Source organism: Nothoprocta perdicaria, unplaced genomic scaffold (genome assembly GCF_003342845.1).
Source record: "Nothoprocta perdicaria isolate Ctin4 unplaced genomic scaffold, notPer1 scaffold_28, whole genome shotgun sequence".
NCBI lineage: Eukaryota > Metazoa > Chordata > Aves > Tinamiformes > Tinamidae > Nothoprocta > Nothoprocta perdicaria.
The window spans coordinates 415,887-436,033 of record NW_020455510.1 but is presented as its reverse complement, the minus strand read 5'-3'; the positions used below and the strand labels follow the sequence as shown (position 1 = coordinate 436,033).

Sequence of the window (20,147 nt, the reverse complement as noted above, 5' to 3'; positions counted from 1 at the left end):
TGAAAGCCACCGATTATCATGGCAGTATTTTTGCAAAAGAGAAAACCATTAGCACCTGCCAAAAACAAGATGCGAGTCTCACGACACAAGCCAATACACATGCAGAAGGACAGCTCCAGCCCTGCAGAGGAACCAATRGGGAACTTAAACCCACGCTCTGTAAACACATATAAAGAATTGGAGGCAAAGTGATGGACAGTACAGCAAGTGAAYTGAGGTAAAACTTTTGAAAATGAAGAGTGACATCTGGTAAAACTAAGAACTAGACTACTCTTTCTTGAAAAAGAACCAAATTAAGTGTTAAGTCATTAACCTTCAGGAATGTCTAACCTTCCCGTGAAAAAGATGAGAGAAAACACTAGTCAAACTGTCCTATTCTGCTCTACAGAAGCTTAACACTCCTAGCATCATTGCAGCTTTAAAAAAAACACGTCTTCATTTGGGATTTAAGCCGTACATTCATCATCTCCACTTAGCTGATTTTCTACATCAAGATCTATTTTGTTAAGCGAGTTCAGTATTTATATTTCTGTGTACATATTTACACAAGCTCTTTTTATGTTACATACCCTCAAGACATCATCTAGCAGTTCTACTTTCCTCGAACATCTAAACAATTGTCAGCACTCCAAGCCTTTAGAAGACTGGTGTATTTGTCACTCAAATACAGAAAAGAGAGAGAGTAGTATGCAGGCGTAATTCAAACCTTTCTGCTTATTTTACTTGCCAAAATAGGAATGATCTTGAATGGAAAATTCTTGAAAATAAAATTTTATTTTTTAATAAATGCTGTTGATGGCAGCAGCCATTGATACTGCTTAAGGTTAARTCAGAAATTATTTACACATAATTTTTTTTAAGGTAGCAACAAAAACCATGTGAGGATTCCTCACTAGTTAGTCTCTCATTACTGTATTAGAAATACAAAGCAGGGATATCATCATTTAGATTGTACCACTGGAAAACATTTTAAGCAATAATTTTTATCTCTAAGTCAACATTTACAACAGTAACCCTTCTCCTTTGTAGGGGAGAGGTGGTAGCTGTAAATAAAAGATTCTCAATTCAAAAGTATTACCCAGTTAGAGTTTCCACAATCTAATGACCACCATTACTTTTCCTCACTTACAACTGTGCAAAAGTTTCTCTAGATAACATCAAAGAAAGCACATTTTTAAATTTTTGGCCACATAGTTTAAATTTAGCTTTCTTTCTCTGTATGTATCTGGCACAAATCATCTTTTTCTAACTTTCACAAGCAAGCTCAGGTCCAAGAGACAAAAATTAGCTACAATAAGTCCTTAAAAGCCCCTGGCAGTCTTTAAAATGTGACAGCTCTCAGTTTGATTCTATGTACTTTACATCTTAGGGATCAGATATCTCATTTCAGAATTTAGATACCTTCAGAAATATCCAGTTCCTGCAAGGAACGGATTAAGACACTTTCCGTATATAATGCTACCCAAGCCACTTCTGTTGACTCGCCGGACTTATTTGCTTTTGACTTAATTCTCCTTCCAACCTGCACTTTCTACAAAGCAGTGGAAGAGGCAGACTAGCATTGTCTTCTACTTGCAAAAGCCCATTACTCGCCTTTGCTTAATCTGTTCTTCTCAGAAAGGTCCCATTTCCCTGCCCAAGGCAACTAAACCTAGAGCAGACTTCTACCCTCACTGAAATGCCCAAGAGAATGGCAGTTTTCTACATTGCCTCCTCAGAACCACTCCAAGGACCAGAGTTAAAACCATTCAAAAACAACACATAGCCAAGGAAAACATCTGGCCTTTGAAAAAAGAAACCTTCTCTTCTTCCCAATGCAAGCTTGAGGTTTAGATTCTCTACACTGTCCCGCTCCCACAAACTATCAGGTTTTATCCCATAAAACAATCACACTATATACATTGCTGTCTACATGCACCTGGAAGCAGAAAGATGAACTTTATCCATTTAATAGGATCACCACTCTCAGATAATCATAATGCAATACAGAATAATAGATAGACATTACCTTTGTAACTGTAATTGTAAATTTGTAACTAGTTGTTTTGCCATTTATCAATATCTTTTCCACTTCCTCCTGAAACCAATCACTGTCAAGAAATTAAGTTTTCATTTGCCAGAAGTATGAAGATTAATGATTAACTCTAATTGGAAAAAGAAAAAGAAAACCCCAAGAAAAACATTTTTTCAAGTATTAGGATGCTGCCATGGAAGAACTTAGATAGCCAGCAAAACAAACAAGGTGACTAAACAACTACAAAAGAAATATTATCCTCCTAAAATACTGTGTTTAGCGGCAAAAGCTGGTGATTCAAACTTTTGAACCTGAAATGTAGAGAAAATACCAAACAAAATTAGGACAAATTTAGGTACTGATGTAAAGTATTTCAAGGAAAAAAAAATCATAACAAACTTGCATCAAACTACAATATAACCAAATTCAAATATTCAAATTTCTCAACAGCTGATATTCTTAATCTATTTCAAAAAGAAAAATATGTAGAAAATTACTTGAAACTTCACAACATTTGCGTATTGAGCTAACACATTCCTAACAGTGTTTACAGACTCATCTTTACAAGTAAGTGGATAAAGCATTAATCCTGTGCATTTAAAAACATTAGCTAGGAATCATCGATTTCCAAGTAGTTTGGTAATAGTGAAATATACTTGTCTTCACAGCATTGCCTTTGTTTTCCATTTTTCTCTGTTGTTTTCTTGCTGCCTTCCACAGCTGCGYGCACGCCTGCACGTAACTGCCATGTGCATATGCAAGGCTCCAGGCCTTCACAAGTCTTGGTGAAATACTTAAAACCAGTGCTCTGTATAACACTTATCAAACAGCTTCCCACCATACCTAAACTGCAATAATATGTTAAAAATAAATAAATAAATACACATTTCATCAGCTGAAAGGATATGGTCGATAAATGTTTTATTCAAAATAAAAACTAAACAAACGAATAAGTTTATACCGGAGCCCAATCATAGCCCCATTCTGAAAGTGCAGTACTCACAACAGAATCAATTCCTTTCTCTGAAAGCCCATAAAAAGTAGTCCACTTGACCCATATTTGTATGAAAACATTTTACAGAAAGGTTATTTTGCTGGAACAAAATAGTGAGATGTTAATCTAGTTTCAATATTAACAAATTATCTCATCCAGTTAGCTTTAAAATTAACTGTCCTAGTATTTCTATACATATAAATATGTCAGGTGTTTATTTTGAACTACCGTGGGTTTTCTCCTTTCTCTCCACTACTGATATTTTGCTGCTATAGTAACCAAATGCAATAGATGAAATAAGATGGTCTCTCTCTCTCCCTCTTCCTAAAGATAATGCACAGATTTGTCAGTTGCATAAAAATGGACAAAACCAAGAAGACGATGTTTATTAAACCATATACATATTCAGATAGTTATATTTATGCTTAAAAATTCAAGTACTATCATCTCACTTGTGAAGACAATACCACAGCTAATATATTTTAAAGCTTCTATATACACAGCTACCACCATTAAGCAACAGTTTCAATTAGAAGTGTCGCTATCAAGGCTATTTAAGCACCTTTTCCTTCCTGCCCACACAATTAAGGATCGCCACTTCAAGAAAGATACCAGAAACGGAATCTGAACATTACATATAATTTACTATAAACAATTCTGTAACACAAGATTTTCCATAGAAATGCACATTTGTTGCGGTGGGTATGCAAGTTTTAGATRTAACACCTCCTTAGCAGCCACACAGCTCCCAAAACAAGGCTACTCAAAAGAGTAGACTGACACMGTAAGAGGTCACAGCTTCTAATCTTAGAAATTCAAATGAAAAGTGAGGATTTCGACAGTGGTCTTGGAAATTATGAATCAATTGGAAAATAAGGATTTATCAATTGTTTTTTTCTCAAAACAAAAATCTAAATAAACCTTGATGAGAAACAGAAACTGCAAAAGGATCAAAAGATAGATAATTTAACATCACAGGTAAGAGCAATACTCTCTATCCTTCCATTACAGTAGACTTAAGGAAACTGATTTTGGCTCAAAAACACAGGATTAATGTGATACTGTATAAAAGGAGAAATGACTTGGGAAAGAGCCCAATGCCTTGGGAAAGATACAGCCTTGGCCGCTAGAGCAGGAATCCAATTCTCATTCTGTCAAGTGAGACAACAGCTTCTGGTTCATGCCTGACTCAAAATCAAGCTAAGATTCAGTGACATCATTTTCCCAATCTTCTTTTCAAATCTTATTTGCTAGAACTTCTCAGATCAGAAAAGACCAGAGCAATCTATACATTTATTATCTTCAGATCACTATAAATTACTTTTCTGATGTTAAATGTGATCTTTTAAAAGATACGCTTGCTGCAGCCTGAACAAGCTTTGCCTTAAGTCTCCCCAACAGCTCCCAGTCATCTTCGGGTAACAATTCCAGACTTTGGCCCTAATCTTAAAGTCAGCCTACAAGTACTAAATCAAGTCACTACAATATTAAAGATCAAGTTCCTGTTTATGAACCTTACATACACTTCAAGAGTGCTGCTACCACAGATGAGATTCTTGAGGTGTAAGAAAAATGTGCTCTTGGTCAAAAAGATCGCACAACGCAAAAGTTTCTAGAGATTATGGAGTCCAGAAACTATGTCTAGAATTGAAGAGACTCTTCCTAATTGTAAAAGCAATTTTATCATGAGATGCAATATATGCTACATGACCTTCAAGCCTGATTCCAAATAAATCCTTGATGTCTGACACCCTGCAGGATCAGCCCATTGCTCTTCCAGCTCACGCTGGTTCTCAACACAGGGGTTAACCCAGGCTCAACTCTTAAATTTGCATCGAGCTTAATAATCACTTTTTAAAAGCAATACTACTTTAAATTAAATTCAAAAAATAATAATCAAATGTCAAATAATATGAAACACAAAGTGTTCAAAAGAGCAAAAGCAGCTTTACAAATCACCACATCCAGGCTACTACAATACAGTACCAGGAACAAATTAAGGGGTGGTGTGGATGATGATGATAGTAGATCCTTACAGTGGAAGATGAGGTGACCCAAACCAAGAGCAAATACTTACCTACTTATACACACTTTGAACACATGCATTTAACTTTTTTTCATCAGTCAAGATGAAATACACTGGAAGCTAGTGTCTCTTAGTTTATTTTTCCAGAATGGATTTAAATCAAAGAATGAGAATTTTGAATAAATACCAGCCAAGAAGTATCTAACATAGAACATCTGAAGCATAAAAAGCTCAAGGGATTACAATGGAAGCTGGTAACACTTTATATAATTCAGTTTCAATATAAACCTTTTAGCTTCCTTTAAGGCCAGGACTTTTCTGTTGTCTACATTCACGTTCCTCTAAAGCTTAAGCCATCAAAGAATCTCTCTCTTCCCCTCCCCGTTTTAATCTGGCAAAGATTTCAATTCTAGATCTTCTATGGAGCATTGCTAGTATCAGAAATACACTTTCATAATGAGAATATATCAATCATTTTTATGGTATTTTTGCCATAACACCGGAAGAATTGTTGAAGTATAAACCTACGTTAAAATGCTACTGTTTTAAATCTCCTTATGTGGTTATAAAACTACTTACTCGTCTCGCAAAATAAATTCAATATTTTCTGGAGAAACCTGTCCTGTCACAGGATGTCTAAATGATGTGGTCTGCTGATTATGGCTGAAATGAGAAAAAAAAAAAAGTAGTTATTATTAAATGCTAAACTGTAGAACATATCCACGACCCCTAAGAGGCAGGTCTGCTTTTACCAAGGTTTTACTGATGCTACGTCCAGAGATAAAACAGTTCTTTGGTACCTTTCAAGTTAGAAAATTTCAGCTCCTCCTTGCATTCTTGTTGAACATGCCACTGCACTCTTTAATTATTAACCGGGTTAATGTTTTTGAAACAAACTAGTTGTAATCCTTGCTTCAAGAGAGACACTGGAATTTCTGACTCCCACTGCTATATTATTTAAATGCTAGCAAAGAAATTGCATCATGTAAATTACTGTCTTATATTTCTATAAATTTCATGGAATTGAAGCAGCAAAATCATGCAGAATGCTGCTGGGCCATGTTCATGTATTACAACTATATTCCAAAAACAAAGTCAGTAATATGAATTATTAAATGTTTTTTATTTTCAAGAGCCCAAAACACACACACCATCCACCACCTTTGTTGTGAAGAAGATTTGAGTCTTTTCCTCCCATGATGCCCAGTCATTTCAAGCCCTCCGGAACAGACCCAGGTATCTATCATTGCGAGACACCTCCCAGAAACAAAACGCAGCATACACACACATTTTGGGTCTTCGAAATAACAAGTTCTCAAAAAGATAAAAACCCTTCTGTAGAATTTAAAGCTTAAAATCAAAACAAAATCAAAGAAAACAGTGCCCCTTCTTCCCATTCCCTCGCCTTCTCCCCCCAAATCAACAGAACATATAGCCTTATAACATTCAAATATAAGTAGCACAGGACATGCTTTGATAAGGAAGAAGTGGTCAAGAGTCTTTTCTTGCCCATCACTGAAGTCTCACTGAGACTAGGAACCGAAGCGGSGCATAGGCTGCTGCTTACGCTGCACCTTCTCATGTCTTTTCCGATGTACCTTGCTACAGGAAGGTCTATGGCAGCCACCACCACTGGAAAGTTTCCAGTGATACAACGAGAGCTGGGACAATTAACATTACCCCGAAAGCACTTTCTCCAGACTTATCTATTACAGCAATTCCAGCCTTACAGCCCCAAACAGCTGTGACCAGCCCATTAAGCCGTCAGCGGCCCCATTGCATTAGTGGCAGTGCTCATCTCCTGGCCCCCTGAGCACCGGCCTCTAACTGGGCAAGGGGTTCATGAAGAACATTTTCAGCTTCCAAATTCCCCAGTTCCCCATGAAGTCAGAGATGGGGAGAAAAGATTGAGTGTAACCCTGCAGTGTTACATAAAGCAACCGTGATCTTTTTCTCCTAAATGTACTGAGGAATACTGTCCACACACAGAAATACAGTCACACAGTCCAAGCAGCTTCAATCTAAAAATATTTCCTTCCAAATGAGGACTGCAGCACCTTTGCTACTACCTAGGCTAGAACTACTGAAAAAAACAAGGGCTATTGTACCATTGCACTTATGCCACATAGAAAGCACTAGCACTTTTTACAAATCTGAGGTTATTTTCTATGATCAAGCCTACATCTTCAGAAGATTTGTTACTACTTTCAGKAGAATTACAGAGTAGGACATTTTTCTACTTTGAACCACACGAGCAGGGAAACCAAAGCCTAAATACCTTGCTATATACAATGAATATACCCATTTCACAGACAAGGAGAACACACATACAAGAACAACATTCGAAGTCACTAGAGAGTGACAAGTGCCCTATAATCGTGCAAACTTCATCTCTCCAGGCATCAGGTTAAAGAATAAACGGGGCATTGGCATCACACTCCATTTCCTTACAGTAAGGAGCATAAATTAATGTATTCTTTTAGATTAGTTCTTCAGAGCTTTGAGTTACATAAATTCTAGTTACTTTCTTTCCAAAGAGAGTCAGCACTTACAGAGAATAAACAGGGTGAGATGCAAAAGCCACCACCTCAGAGTCAGCTCCAGAGCCAGCCCCCGTGGAGCCCCTTCATGGGTAGCACACACGAAGAGCACTGTGCTTGCAAGAACCTCTCATTGTGAAGGAGAACCCTCACCTGCTCAAAAGCATTATACCTGCCACTGCCATTAAAATAGTTTCCAAAAGTCACAAAAAGTGGTATTTCCACTGTCAGGACTAGATCTTAAAAATAGTAACAGTAATAATGCATTCATTCCAATATTCAGTATAGTATTATGAGTCACCAAGCATCAAACACAGCCTTTTTACACCATATGAAATGATTCTGAGATCAAAGCTATAAAGCTGATAAAATTTTACTAAAAAGTATGGGTTTTATGCAAATATTTCCATCATAGGGTTACCCAGGCATGATCCCACTGTGTAGTGAGATACATAGAACAATCAAAAGTTTAAAATTACCTGCAATAAAAATTTGGGAATTAGAAGTGTAAGACACATTTAAAAAAAATTCTGGGAGTGGGACAGTGGGAGGAGACTACATAATGCCATATGCTTAAAAATGCTACAGTAATTTCTCTGCTTGGTTGACTTGAGGCCATTGAGCATTTTTGCATGTCCATGAAAATATTTCTCCATAGGTTTTTTCTTGACAAGGTTTGATTAAAGTCCTTGGCCACTGACTTAGTTGCAACAATTCTTTCTTTATGCTGCAGTTATTTTTTAAAGAGACATTTTCTGGATAATTTCATAAACTGTAAACATAATCACACTAATATGCCTATAGAATTAGACCAAAGCATCCTCTTTGGCATCTATACGAGGAAAAATATGGTAAATACATCTACGTACACTCTTAATAGATAAGATTTCTTACAACCAAAAAAAAGACATCAAGAATTTCAGTATACTGAACACTTTGGAACTCCTGATTTTTTTCTGCTTTTAGTACTCATTTAACTCAATGCAGAAACCCCAGGGCAAGAAACCCAGCCAAAGGACTGAGTTTGAAGAAAGAGCAGGCAATTATTTTCAGTCATCTAGTATCTCCTCCCCAACCCACAAAGGCTCTGTAATCACAGTTCATCAAATCACAACATGACCCATGAGAATGGGTTAATAGCAATGCACATTACTAGCATAAATGACACTATTTTTAGTGCATTAAATATCTGAGTGAACAATTCAGATCTATCAAATTTATGAAAGCTCTCACACAATCATGTTGTGTGCAGTTTCTTGATTCAACAATCATATTGCACCAGCAAAAGGCACAAATTTATGTGGGACACTTTGGCACAAATTTATTTGGGACAATTTGGCACAAATTATAAAGCTGCATAAAATACGAGCAGACAGCTATGAGAAGAGAGGCAGTAGCAACAGTCATGGAAGAAGTATTTGCACTTTTTAGTGCCACTGAACAGACATATTCATGGTGCCCACACAGCCATCTCAGAATGAGCTGGTGGAAGACAAAGCTGATGACAGTAGGAAGATCTAGTGTCTAAGAAGAATAGCAGAGGGAAYATGCAAGAGAAACATTTTCACACTCAGTCTGACACATCACTTGAGCTAGCAAATGCATTTTTAAAGCTACTTTTCTGGTTCTGTACATGGTGATTTTAAGCTTTCACTTACATAAACAAACATCGACATGCACTGCTGGATAGCATACAGTCATGTTTGTGGACAGTGTGCATCTTTGAAATCAGCTCTGAACTAGACTGTATTAAGCTACATTATCTGATTAAGAAAGATGAAAATGTCTTTCCTGCAGCACATGAGAAGTGCTATTATTCTTCAAAGTAACTTAGGGTGAAGTTACTCCCATCTTTCACAGTGAGCCTGGAAATCAAAGCTCAGACATCCAACACATGAATTGGCAGAAGAGGCAAGGTCAGGCTCCCTAACTTTGGCTCAGAAAACAAGACTGCAGCAAAATCCAGCCAGAAGACAGCTCCTGCTACCCCACTATATATAGTGGAACTATCAGCTGCATTCCTCCTATGCCACTTGAGCAGGTTGCTGTCCCTCCGTCTGGATCTCATCGTGTGGCTCTGCTGGCCGACAGCCCCCGCTAGAGCACTCGATTCTTGGCATCATGAAGCTGCTGCAGATAAAGCCTCCAAGAGTACAAGGGCACTGCTGGGCRCCTGCTTTATCTCCAGTACGAAAGAAATGTGCCCTTAAATAAGACCTTGCCCACAGAGTCCAAGCATGACCACTTCTTTGAATGAGGCCTCTCTTACCTCTRCAACACAAGGACTAGCTCCCTGCTGTCTCCCCAGCCCAGGCAGCAAGCKGGGGGGACACAGCAGCGCCAGGCCTGCGCGCTTGGGGAGTGTTGCAGGCCACATATCATGGCGTGCGGCTGGTTCTTCTGCGGTGGGACAGTGTGCAGGCAGCAGCGYGGCCGCAGGGAGAGAATTGGGCGGCACACAAGCTCCCACGCTGCTGGTGGGGCCTGCGGCGAGGGCACGCAGCACTGGGCAGGATTACAGAGATTGAAAGAAATGCCAAAACTTTTTCAGCTCCTGTGTTAACTCCTTTCAGTGCCAAACAAGTCTCTACTAAGCACATGACTGAAACTTGGCAGCTCTTAAAGTGAAGTAACTGCACATGAAATAATATTTGTTCTTTACATAATTATTTAACAACAGATACAATTAGAGAATGCCCCAGAAAAATGTATTTCCAACTTACAGAAAGCTTTGTAATCTTTTCAGAATGTAGGTATTAAGTAATCCTTCATCATCTTTGTGAATTAGAGGGATAGTTTTCCCTTCTGGTGGATTACAGTTGAAAGTAATGTGCTTGAAAATCACTTAAGTGAGCAAAGCTGGAAGTATGAGCAAGACACTCCAAAGTAGGTTCAGTCCAGTAGTGTAGTACTAGTGTTCTTACTAAATACTAGTTTTAAAAAATTCCCAAAAGAAAAAAAAGAAAAAAAAAGCACCTTTACAAGCTTTCAGTTACATTTGGTATTTATAGAAAACACAGTGTTATTTAACTGAATTATTAGGGAATAATCTAGCACTGTAATTATTTCTAAAAGAGATGCAATGTACTCTTTAGATACTGAATATCAAATAACCAGTCAAATAACCAGACAACAGCAATGCAACCATTTCCTCAAGGACTCTCAGGATCTTTTCCTCCTCTCCAAATCTCTATCTGAATTTAGAGCAATCAAAAGTAAAGCTATAACTTATTTCCACCTCCAAGGTCAGTGTGCTACCAAATAAAAAAAAAAAAAAAAAAAAAAAAAAAAAAAAAAACCACACTTTCAAAGATCTTCTTAAATTTACCTGCTTTTCACTCTGTCTAATTGCAAGGCATGTTACCTTCATTCTACAAGCATCCTCGCTGTCTTCCAATGCAGTTACCAATAGGAGAATAATGAATCTGCGCAGCTGCTAACTTGCTATCATTTCTCTGCTTGAAGTCCACAAACTTCAAGCAGAGAAATGGGAACTTGGGAAAAAGTTGTAACTTACAGCAACAACCACAACAAAAACAGAAAAGAATTAAAAATGATATGTGAAGGCTAGCTAGCTGTGACATTCCTCTGGGAGGAAGAGAGCCAAAACTTCCAAACGGAAAAAGGGTCTTATTAGAGGACAGTAAGTAATGGGGCAAACTCTGTGTCATTTCCTCTTGAAAACACTTATTTTCTGAATATGAAAACTTAATCTCAGATGAATCCCATGTTATTTTCTCCATTGTGTGTAAGAATAATCAAGGTCATTAACCACTACTCTGAACATTGCTTAATCATATTTATTTCTTTCTGATAAAGTGACTAACAAATTAAACTTTTTTTTTCTTATAAGATACTGAAGCTACATTGCTTAAATATATGTAAGTAATAAAGAAAAGATTAAGACCTGAGTGTGACTGATATTTAAGAAATACGTCATCACTGATTCACACAGCAATTGTGCTTAAAGGTTAAATTTATCAGTTTGACAATATAAGGTTGAAACAATTTCACTTTATTCAGCGATGACATTTCAGGGACTGGAAAAGGGCCTGTAAATGGCTCTTTACATTGTAATGGGGTTTTCCCCTGCAGGAAAAGAAAGGAGAAGGGAAGGGAGAAGTGGCTACGTTTCTAGAATTGTTTTTAAATACATAAAGCCATCACTTTATTATCACTTACGACTCTGAAAAGACAGGCAAGTGCCATCTGAATTGGCATCTTCACCTCATTTGCAGCTTTCTACTCCAGTCCTAATAAACAAAAATATTTATTATTTTGCTGTATTTGCAAGGATTATCTCAGTCTCCCTGTCTGGCATCCTAGAGAACTGCTGCACAACAAGGAGGCTGGAACTCRTTGGAATTTCTGACTTTAGTTCGACAGGACACGTTGCTGCCTGCCAAGTGTAATTGTTTGTAGATTTAAGAAAGCCTCTTTCAATGGATGAAAGTTTCCTCTTTGCAAGATTTATAACCAACATAGAAAAACGGCTTTATTCCAAAAACAATATTTTGGTTACATTAATTATTCTTTTCACCTCAAATATTAAGGGAAGGAGGCTGCTGCCTTTACTATCGTCTACTTTTTCTTAGGTGTGAAGTACCATACTACACAAGAAGATACAATCCTATACAAATATATAGCCTAATGCACCAAGATGCCCAGAAAGCAAAGTCAGCAAAGTCTTTTTATCAAGGTTGCCACTGCAGTTTAAAAAAAATTCAAGCAGTCAAAAGCATCCAAAAACTTGCACTTCCTCTCAAAGCTAACTTGCACTCTGAGATTACGCCTTTCACACACTACTCAACAAAACTCTCATTCTTTCTCCTCAGTTACTTATTTCCTAATTGGTACTACCTTAACTGACCTAGGTATGGCTTACAAGTATAACTGCAAGTTACTTGCAATTCAAGTTCAACCTAAAATAACCTAGAACTTGCTTGCATTTCCAGGTGGGATCACATGCTGTCATTTTATTACTGTCAACCTTTTCAAAAGTGATTTAAGAATCTAAATTAAATCATATCATCAGAGATGCCAATACAATAAGTGATCATCAGAGAGGCCAATACAATAAGTGAATTTCAGAATGCTACAAGTGACAACATCCTTTCCTCTCAAAGTACAACAGCAAAAGGCCACACCTACAGTACTGCCTCACATCAAATAGGAATAAAAACAGATAAACAATGTTTGTTTATAGAGACTCTCTGGGAAAAATAAACTAATTGATTCTCCTCAACTTGTATGAAACAGCATGTCTGTTTTACACCTAGCCTTCTCAGGCTAGCATATATATTATTATCTCAAGTTTTAATAGCTCTGAACAGTAATAATTTTCTGACAATTCTCAAATTCTGCAAATACCTCATCATTCCTTTGACATGAGTAGGCTGCAGATTAAGGCACTCTTTTAAAACATTAAGTAAAAGCAGCTGAACCTTTCTCACCTTGAAGTCTCTGGGGACCTGATGCTTCATACCTTTCTCTGTTCTCATTTGGAATGTGTATATTGAAATGAATGCAAATTTTATTTGCATGAGAACTAAAAGCAGACACAAGAGCTGTCCTGTTGATATACAAGAAAATGACAGAGGAGAGTTCATGCRAATAAACAAACTAGAGTCCAATCTGGAAACAGTTGATCTATATTTTATGGACACAAACTAGATAGCATAAAAACTTCTGCTTTTCATGACTTGATCCCCCTACAAAAGCAACAAAACTGAGCAAAAGTCCAATACTAACGTTTCTAAGTCAGCGCATACCATACAAAGACAGACAAGAGGAAGAGAAAAAAAAAGCCCAAACCCATTCCCATTTCTGTTTCTCATAGGAAAATGGGCAGGACTAATGCTTTAAAAGATACAAAGAGCTGTCTTCCTGGATCTCCATGGCCTCAATTTAAGTATGTTATTACTAGTGTTATCAACAATAGTGCCAGAGTAGTTCTCATCAACTGGGGAAACCCAAATTCCACAGCGCCTCAGAAGACACCCAAACTATCTGGCTGCAAAAGCTGAGCCACTGCACAGGAAACTGCCTTATGTTGAGACTCATTCTGTTAATGGTGAGAACTACTCCCTGCATTTTACTTTGAATAGCCATTACAGTAAATTAATCTTGACACTGAGGCAGGAATCCTGTTGCTCAAAATCCTCCCAGAGAGATTTTCTGAAGAAAAATAAATAAATAAATAAATAAATAAATAAATAAATAAAAAACAGGAGAACCATTTTATTTAAGTGATCTCACCTCATCCACAAAAACACATATGCAAAGATCATGGCCCCATTTTAATGCTACCTCCTGTTACAATTAAGAACTGAACAGATTTTTAAAGCACAGAGAAAAAAATCTATACACATGATTTCTAACACCAACTATTTTTAAAAACGAGGAACAGTATGAATGGTATGTGCATAAAGCAGATTTTTCAACTACTGACCAATAGAAGGGAAAAACTCTATATCTTCTTTCTCAAGACCATTAATATACCTGCCAAAAAACACATAAAAGGAAACAACTGAAATCTTTGAAGGACTGTACCTTAAGCTGCATTAGCTTACACAACCTGCAAGCTATCACAGGAGTTTAATGTTCAAGGGTGCACATTATACTCGTGTAGAGTTGGTATGTCTGTACATAACAGATGAGGAGAACACTAAAAATACCTGGAATATGTATCACCATCTCTATTATCATCTAACATAAACAAAAAAACAAAACAACAACAAAAAACACCCCACAATATTGCAGACCACAAGCCACTTCATTTCATACCACAGTTACAGCACCATATGGTTCCAACATCAACTAAACTCCACAAGCAACATTTCGATAAAACAGAAGCCACACATTTCACTGTCATCTGGTTTCTGCAGAACTTGCATTTAGTCAAAATAACAGGGTGTCTATATCATATGTACTTGGAAGCAATGTCAATCCAACGTAATTTACTCACTGGAACCCACAAAGTTCATTTAAAGCATATTTTGACAGATTTTCTCTTGCCGTAGATTTTCTGCATATATGCCTACCATGGTTGATTTAGTTTGAACTGCTCAGAATTTTCTACACTTTAAAAGCAGCAAATCTAGTGCCTGATAATCCAGACATCAAATACAGTTTAAGAAATAGAAATTCTATGAATTCTCATAACATTTTCAAGGCAATTAAGATTTTTATACTTCATTCAATCTCCAAATTACACTATCTTTCAGTAAGGCAAATGACACGGCAATACATACAGCCCAGGTCACAGGCTTCAGAGCATCTCTGCTTAGGAAAACCACAGCAATTCCATCAACTAGAAAAGTCATAAAAGCACTACAAGGATTTTCCTTGCTTCCTAAACCTCTACAAGAAGATATTCTCTTTTGTTCCATGAGCTCTCCAATATTTCCTGAGGCTGCAGATAATTCCAGCTCTCCAAAATAGTATCCTGTGCTCTTCATACAATAACTAATATAATCATATTGCAATCATAACCATATTACAATCATATATAAGCACTATTATATGGTTCTACAGCTTCTATAACCAAGATCACTATATATTCATAAATTCAAGAAATCTGAAATGAAGTATTAGCTCACCTCTGAGCTTGCTCTGAAGCAGAATTTTTAAAACGAAGGAAGGTACTTAGAACTCTGAATGCAGGGCATTAGCAATAGCATTTTTTTTTTCTACAAATTAAATCTCAGTGGTATCAATTACCAGATTTCTCAGGGAATAATTAAAATAGGATACTCAATTCAGTCTTGACAATACTGCTTCTCTTAGAACCTAATAAAATAGGCTTTTAGAACATTTTTCAACTTACTGTTCTAAGAGTCTGTATTTATTGTAATTTTCCAGACTACCCCATCTCCAAATGTTGTAACAACACTGCACACTTGTTCTCTAGAGACCCTCCCATCCTCAACCTCTCTAAACTATTCAGCTCCAAATAGGGTTTTCAGTCAGTGCAACTTTTAGCCCAACTAACCTTCCACACCATCACCATTGCTGCAAAAATCCTAAGTTACTAGAAGCCAACAGATTGCACAGATGCACTTTATTTTCTAGCAAACAGTTAAAGGTCCAGATGTAACCATCTTAAAAAAAAAATTGGTTTTTCTACTGTTTTTCCCCAGTCTTTGTTGATGAAACATCTGCAGTAAGATGACACCGACATACAGACGAAATCAGGGTAATCTTTCAAGGTTCAGAATGACTTGCTCTATAGTGCCCTTCACTCTCCTTGCTCTCCTTCCTTTATCTTTGACCGCAGTACTGTTTTAGGTATTTGACTGTTTTCTTTTGCATGCATTTTCTTATTGCTGAAAGGGCAGAATGACAGAAGAGGAGAAACTCTACTAAAATATCTCAGAATTTCTATTTTAGAAGTTTTGAGAACGCATTTTAAGTCAATACTTCTAAAGAGCTTGAATAAAATATATTTCAACTAAAGTCACATAGAACCAAAGAATCCTTAAGATTGAAAGGGACCTTTAGAGATCATGTAGTCCAACCCCACTGCATACACAGGGTCATGTAGAGCACATAGCACAGGGCTGCATCCAAGTGGGTTTTAAAGATCTCCAGAGAAGGAGAGTCTCTGGGCAGCCTGTTCCAGTGCTCTGTCACCCTCATTGTTAAGAACTTTTTCCTTAAGTTCCTGTGGAACTTTTGGTCCTTCAGTTTGTGGCCACTTCCTCTAGTTCTGTCAGTGGCCACCCACTGAAAAGAGCCTGACCCCATCCTCCTCACTCCCCCCATCCTCATCACTTTCTCCCTTGAGGTATTGGTATATGCTTACCAGATCCCCCCTCAGTCTTCTCTTCTTCAGGCTGAATAGGCCCAGCTCTCTCAGCCTCTCCTCATAAGGCAAATGTTCCAGGCATCTCGTAGCCCTGCCCTGGACTGTCTATAGCAGCTCCACATCCCTCTTGCACTGGGGAGCCCAGAACTGGACACAGTCTGCAGATGTGGCCTCACCAGGGCTGTATAGAGGGGGACGATCACGTCTCTCAATATGGAGATGCACTTCCTAATGCATCTCAGGATCCCACTGCCCTTCTTGGCCATGAGGGCACCCTGTTGCCTCATGGTCATCTTGTCATCCACCGTGACGCCCAGGTCCCTCTCTGCAGGGCTGCTCTCCAGTAGGCCAGTCCCAGCCTGAACTGTTGTCTGGGGTTATTCCTCCCCAAGTGCAGGACCTTCCATCTGCCCTTCTTGAACTTCATGAGGTTTCTCACCAGCCACTTGTCCAGTCTATACTTGTACAGATCTTTAAGTACATAAGTACTTAAGTACATAAGTACTTAAAGATCTTCAGAAGCCTTAATTACAGAAGATACTGTTTTCTGATCGCAAACTAAACTCTGTCCTGCTGCAGGCAGCTAAGCACACATTAAGCTAGGACTTTTAAGATGCTAATTCCTCCCGACTTGTGTACGCTTTTGTCTGCTCAGAATTTTGTACTTAAGTGTCTAATCAAATTATAACTGTCCAGAAGCTCATCTCCTATGGAGGACTGAGGAAGAAAGTTGGGTTATTAGAACTTATTAGAACTATATTAGAACTTATTAGAACTATCCAATGTGAAATGTGGTTTTTACCTTAAAAGCAAAATTCCATCATTGTTGACTGGATCACAAAACTACTTTACTTCACATTGCATATATTCTCCTTGTTAAAAGGAGCTTGGTTTTGAACTAATCTTTTCCATTTATTTTTATTTAAATGACAAACTCTCTGTATCTAGGCAAAAAACTAAAATAACCCACTGTATTTTGTGCAACGAGTATTTTATACATTATTTCAATTAAGATATTTAGAAATGACTCATCACATTAAAACTCATTTAAAGCAAACTAATTGTAACACGCACTAGGGCTACAGTAACAACGGTAACTTTGTTAGTAAGAAAATAAAATCATTTTGTAAATCTGCTTTAAGATACTCATAAGATGAAATAAGTAAAGCATGCCATCTTCGTCAATGAGCTAAAATAAATACTCTGACAGAAGCTACAAGTCCCAAGGAAAACATTATCAACATGTTTTGCCCAATCACCTCCCCAAAGCTTCATTAAGATCATTACATTTTAATAGCCTTTGACATAAATGGACCAAATCTTTACCACATAGAAGAGTGATAGTCTGAGCATAACAGAGAGCTACCAGCAGTATCACCTGAAAGTTTAAATTGCAACACTAATACTATTTGAATTCCAAGACAAATTAGTGTAGCAAAAATGAAATATAAGAGCTAATCCAATTTTATTTTTTCCATAAAAAAAATCCAGAGCTTATAAGATAGTATCTTAGAATTTAAAYTAGGTACGTTGAGTACATGGGAACAGGGACCACGTAAGAGGACTACCATTGCATGCAATGCTTTGAGACACCTCACTTACATCTCAATGCAAGTACCAACGCAAACTACCCTTACAACCTAGGAATCTCACTTCCCTAAGCTCATTAAATAACTCCATTATGAAAAAATGTATTTTTATACAGTTTTTAGACTAGAAAAAGAAAGCAATTTTTCCTATAGAAACTTTTTCCATTGAATCTTCTAAAACAAATTTAAGAATTTTATAACCATAAGGAAATATTTATAATGTAATGCTACTTTCTGCAAATAATAAAAGCTTATCGATTGAAATACACTACAAGTCATAATGGTGTAAATGTACTACAGTATCACATACATAGGCTGCTTATGCATATACATAATATTCACCCTCTACGAAAATAGCATGCATACTCATGCTGTAAAAGGGAAGTGCTTGAGAGAAAATTAAATWTACAGGGTCTGCAGGGTAGTACAAATTTTAACTAGCTGCATCAACGAGCTATTCCTAAGTATTTGGTCCTCTGACAAAGCTTCAGAAGCAAAACAAAGACAAAGGAAAAAAGCGTCTGAAGCAAAATCATATAGACAATATTTCTTTACGCAAAACATCAGGTTAAAAAAGATGTTTTGAAAGTCCAATAAAGAAATCCAGTTTTGTGCTGAAATCCTTTCTGAAACGTAGTGAACGTTCATAATAGAGCTGAGAGTAGCAATTACGCACTTTGAAGTTGTCACTCAACTGTCACCATGACAACAAGAAAAACCTTTTCTTGTGTAAAGAAGACAACGAGAATTTTAATTACTGCCATTCATTCTGCTGACAGTTTGACCAAAACAAAATTCTACCCTCTGTAAGAAAAATACCAATTGAAAATTTCAGAAACAGCTTTGTCATGAACAGATTAATACTGTTTTTCCTCAAGCTTCTTGTTTTTTATAGTTCTCCCTACCAAAAAAAAAACATTTAACACTTGCTATTTACAAAATATTTTTGTAAGCATGACTTTTAAGATGGCTGTTAGAATTCTTTTCATACCAACGTTGCGTAAGTACTTTAAGTSAGCTCAGTGTGAATTGTAAAATGTTATCAGGGACCCAACTCTTTGCAAAAGAATGTAGGCAAAGCCGCAGACGAGATAGATCAGCTTTCTTCCAGCTGCCCCCAATAGCATGCAAGATTTTAGTCAAAGGAGAGGAGAAAAAAAAAAAAAAAAGTGGCCTTTCCCTACTCTTCCTTTTTTAAATATTTGATATACTGTTCTGAGGAAACCACAACAAAACAAACAAACAAACAACCACACCTACAGATACAAACCACATTTTGGATTCTGCAATCTTTAAGCAGAAACCTCTGGCTTGACAGGGCTATCCATTAGTCACAGTATATAAAAACAACCTTGCAAATTAGAACGTATTTTCCTTTCCTTAACTAAAATACACAAAGGAATGAAAAAAGAAATCCTCTAGCGTAAATTCTTCCTTCAAATTACAGGAGTTCTTTAGTATAACCACATGATAGTGATTTTCTTTAACAAGTTGGCAAATGGATACCGCTTGGTCATCTCACAACTTGCTATTATTTCAAGCTGTTCATGCAGATGTACAAAAAGCCATTTTGTTATACATCAATATGCATATTTATAGAGTTGCAGAAGTGCATAATATTCACTGTGAATGTGTGAATGAATGACATTTTTAATCCCTCAAACAAGTGAAAAAAAGAAAAAAAAAAGGTTCATGAGGTTCAAAGGTACAATGAATGGGAATGAATTCAAATTTTGAAGGACAAAGGAAGCTTGGACAAAAATTTAGAGTGTAGACTGCAGTCAAGGTAAATGATAAACTGCAATACAGAAACAAAACTATACAACAGAACAAAAGCAAGCAGGAAGAGTTCCATATTCTGATAGTACAGGATATCCTGACTAGGAAACATGGACTCAACTTAAGAAAACACTTTGGGGGAAAAAGTTCCAAAATAAATATTCTTCAAGACAGATTCTTAAGAAGAATCAATACTGAAAAGCTCTAAGTTCAACAAAGGGAAAGAAAAACACCATTTTCAATACAGTATGAAAGATTTTATTCAAGTTTTTATTTGATGAGAAGACCTTTGCGTCAATAGGGCAGTGTCATATGCAGAACGCCAAACTAATTAAAGGTCTTCAACAGTAAAGGTGAGGCAGCAAAATGCCAGAATTTTTGGAAAAATAGAATTTA

At 37.0% G+C, this 20,147-nt stretch overlaps 1 protein-coding gene across 2 annotated transcripts in view; it reads right to left on the bottom strand.

Moving 5' to 3' along the window:
• The window catches only part of PLEKHA7 (pleckstrin homology domain containing A7), a 109,044-nt gene that overhangs the window by 43,252 nt on the left and 45,645 nt on the right, over positions 1–20,147 (bottom strand). For both annotated transcript variants that reach the window (XM_026041123.1, XM_026041122.1), the window contains exon 4: positions 5,614–5,697. In XM_026041123.1, coding sequence (XP_025896908.1) covers positions 5,614–5,697 — 84 coding nt within the window. The remainder of the gene's footprint in view (positions 1–5,613; positions 5,698–20,147) is intronic.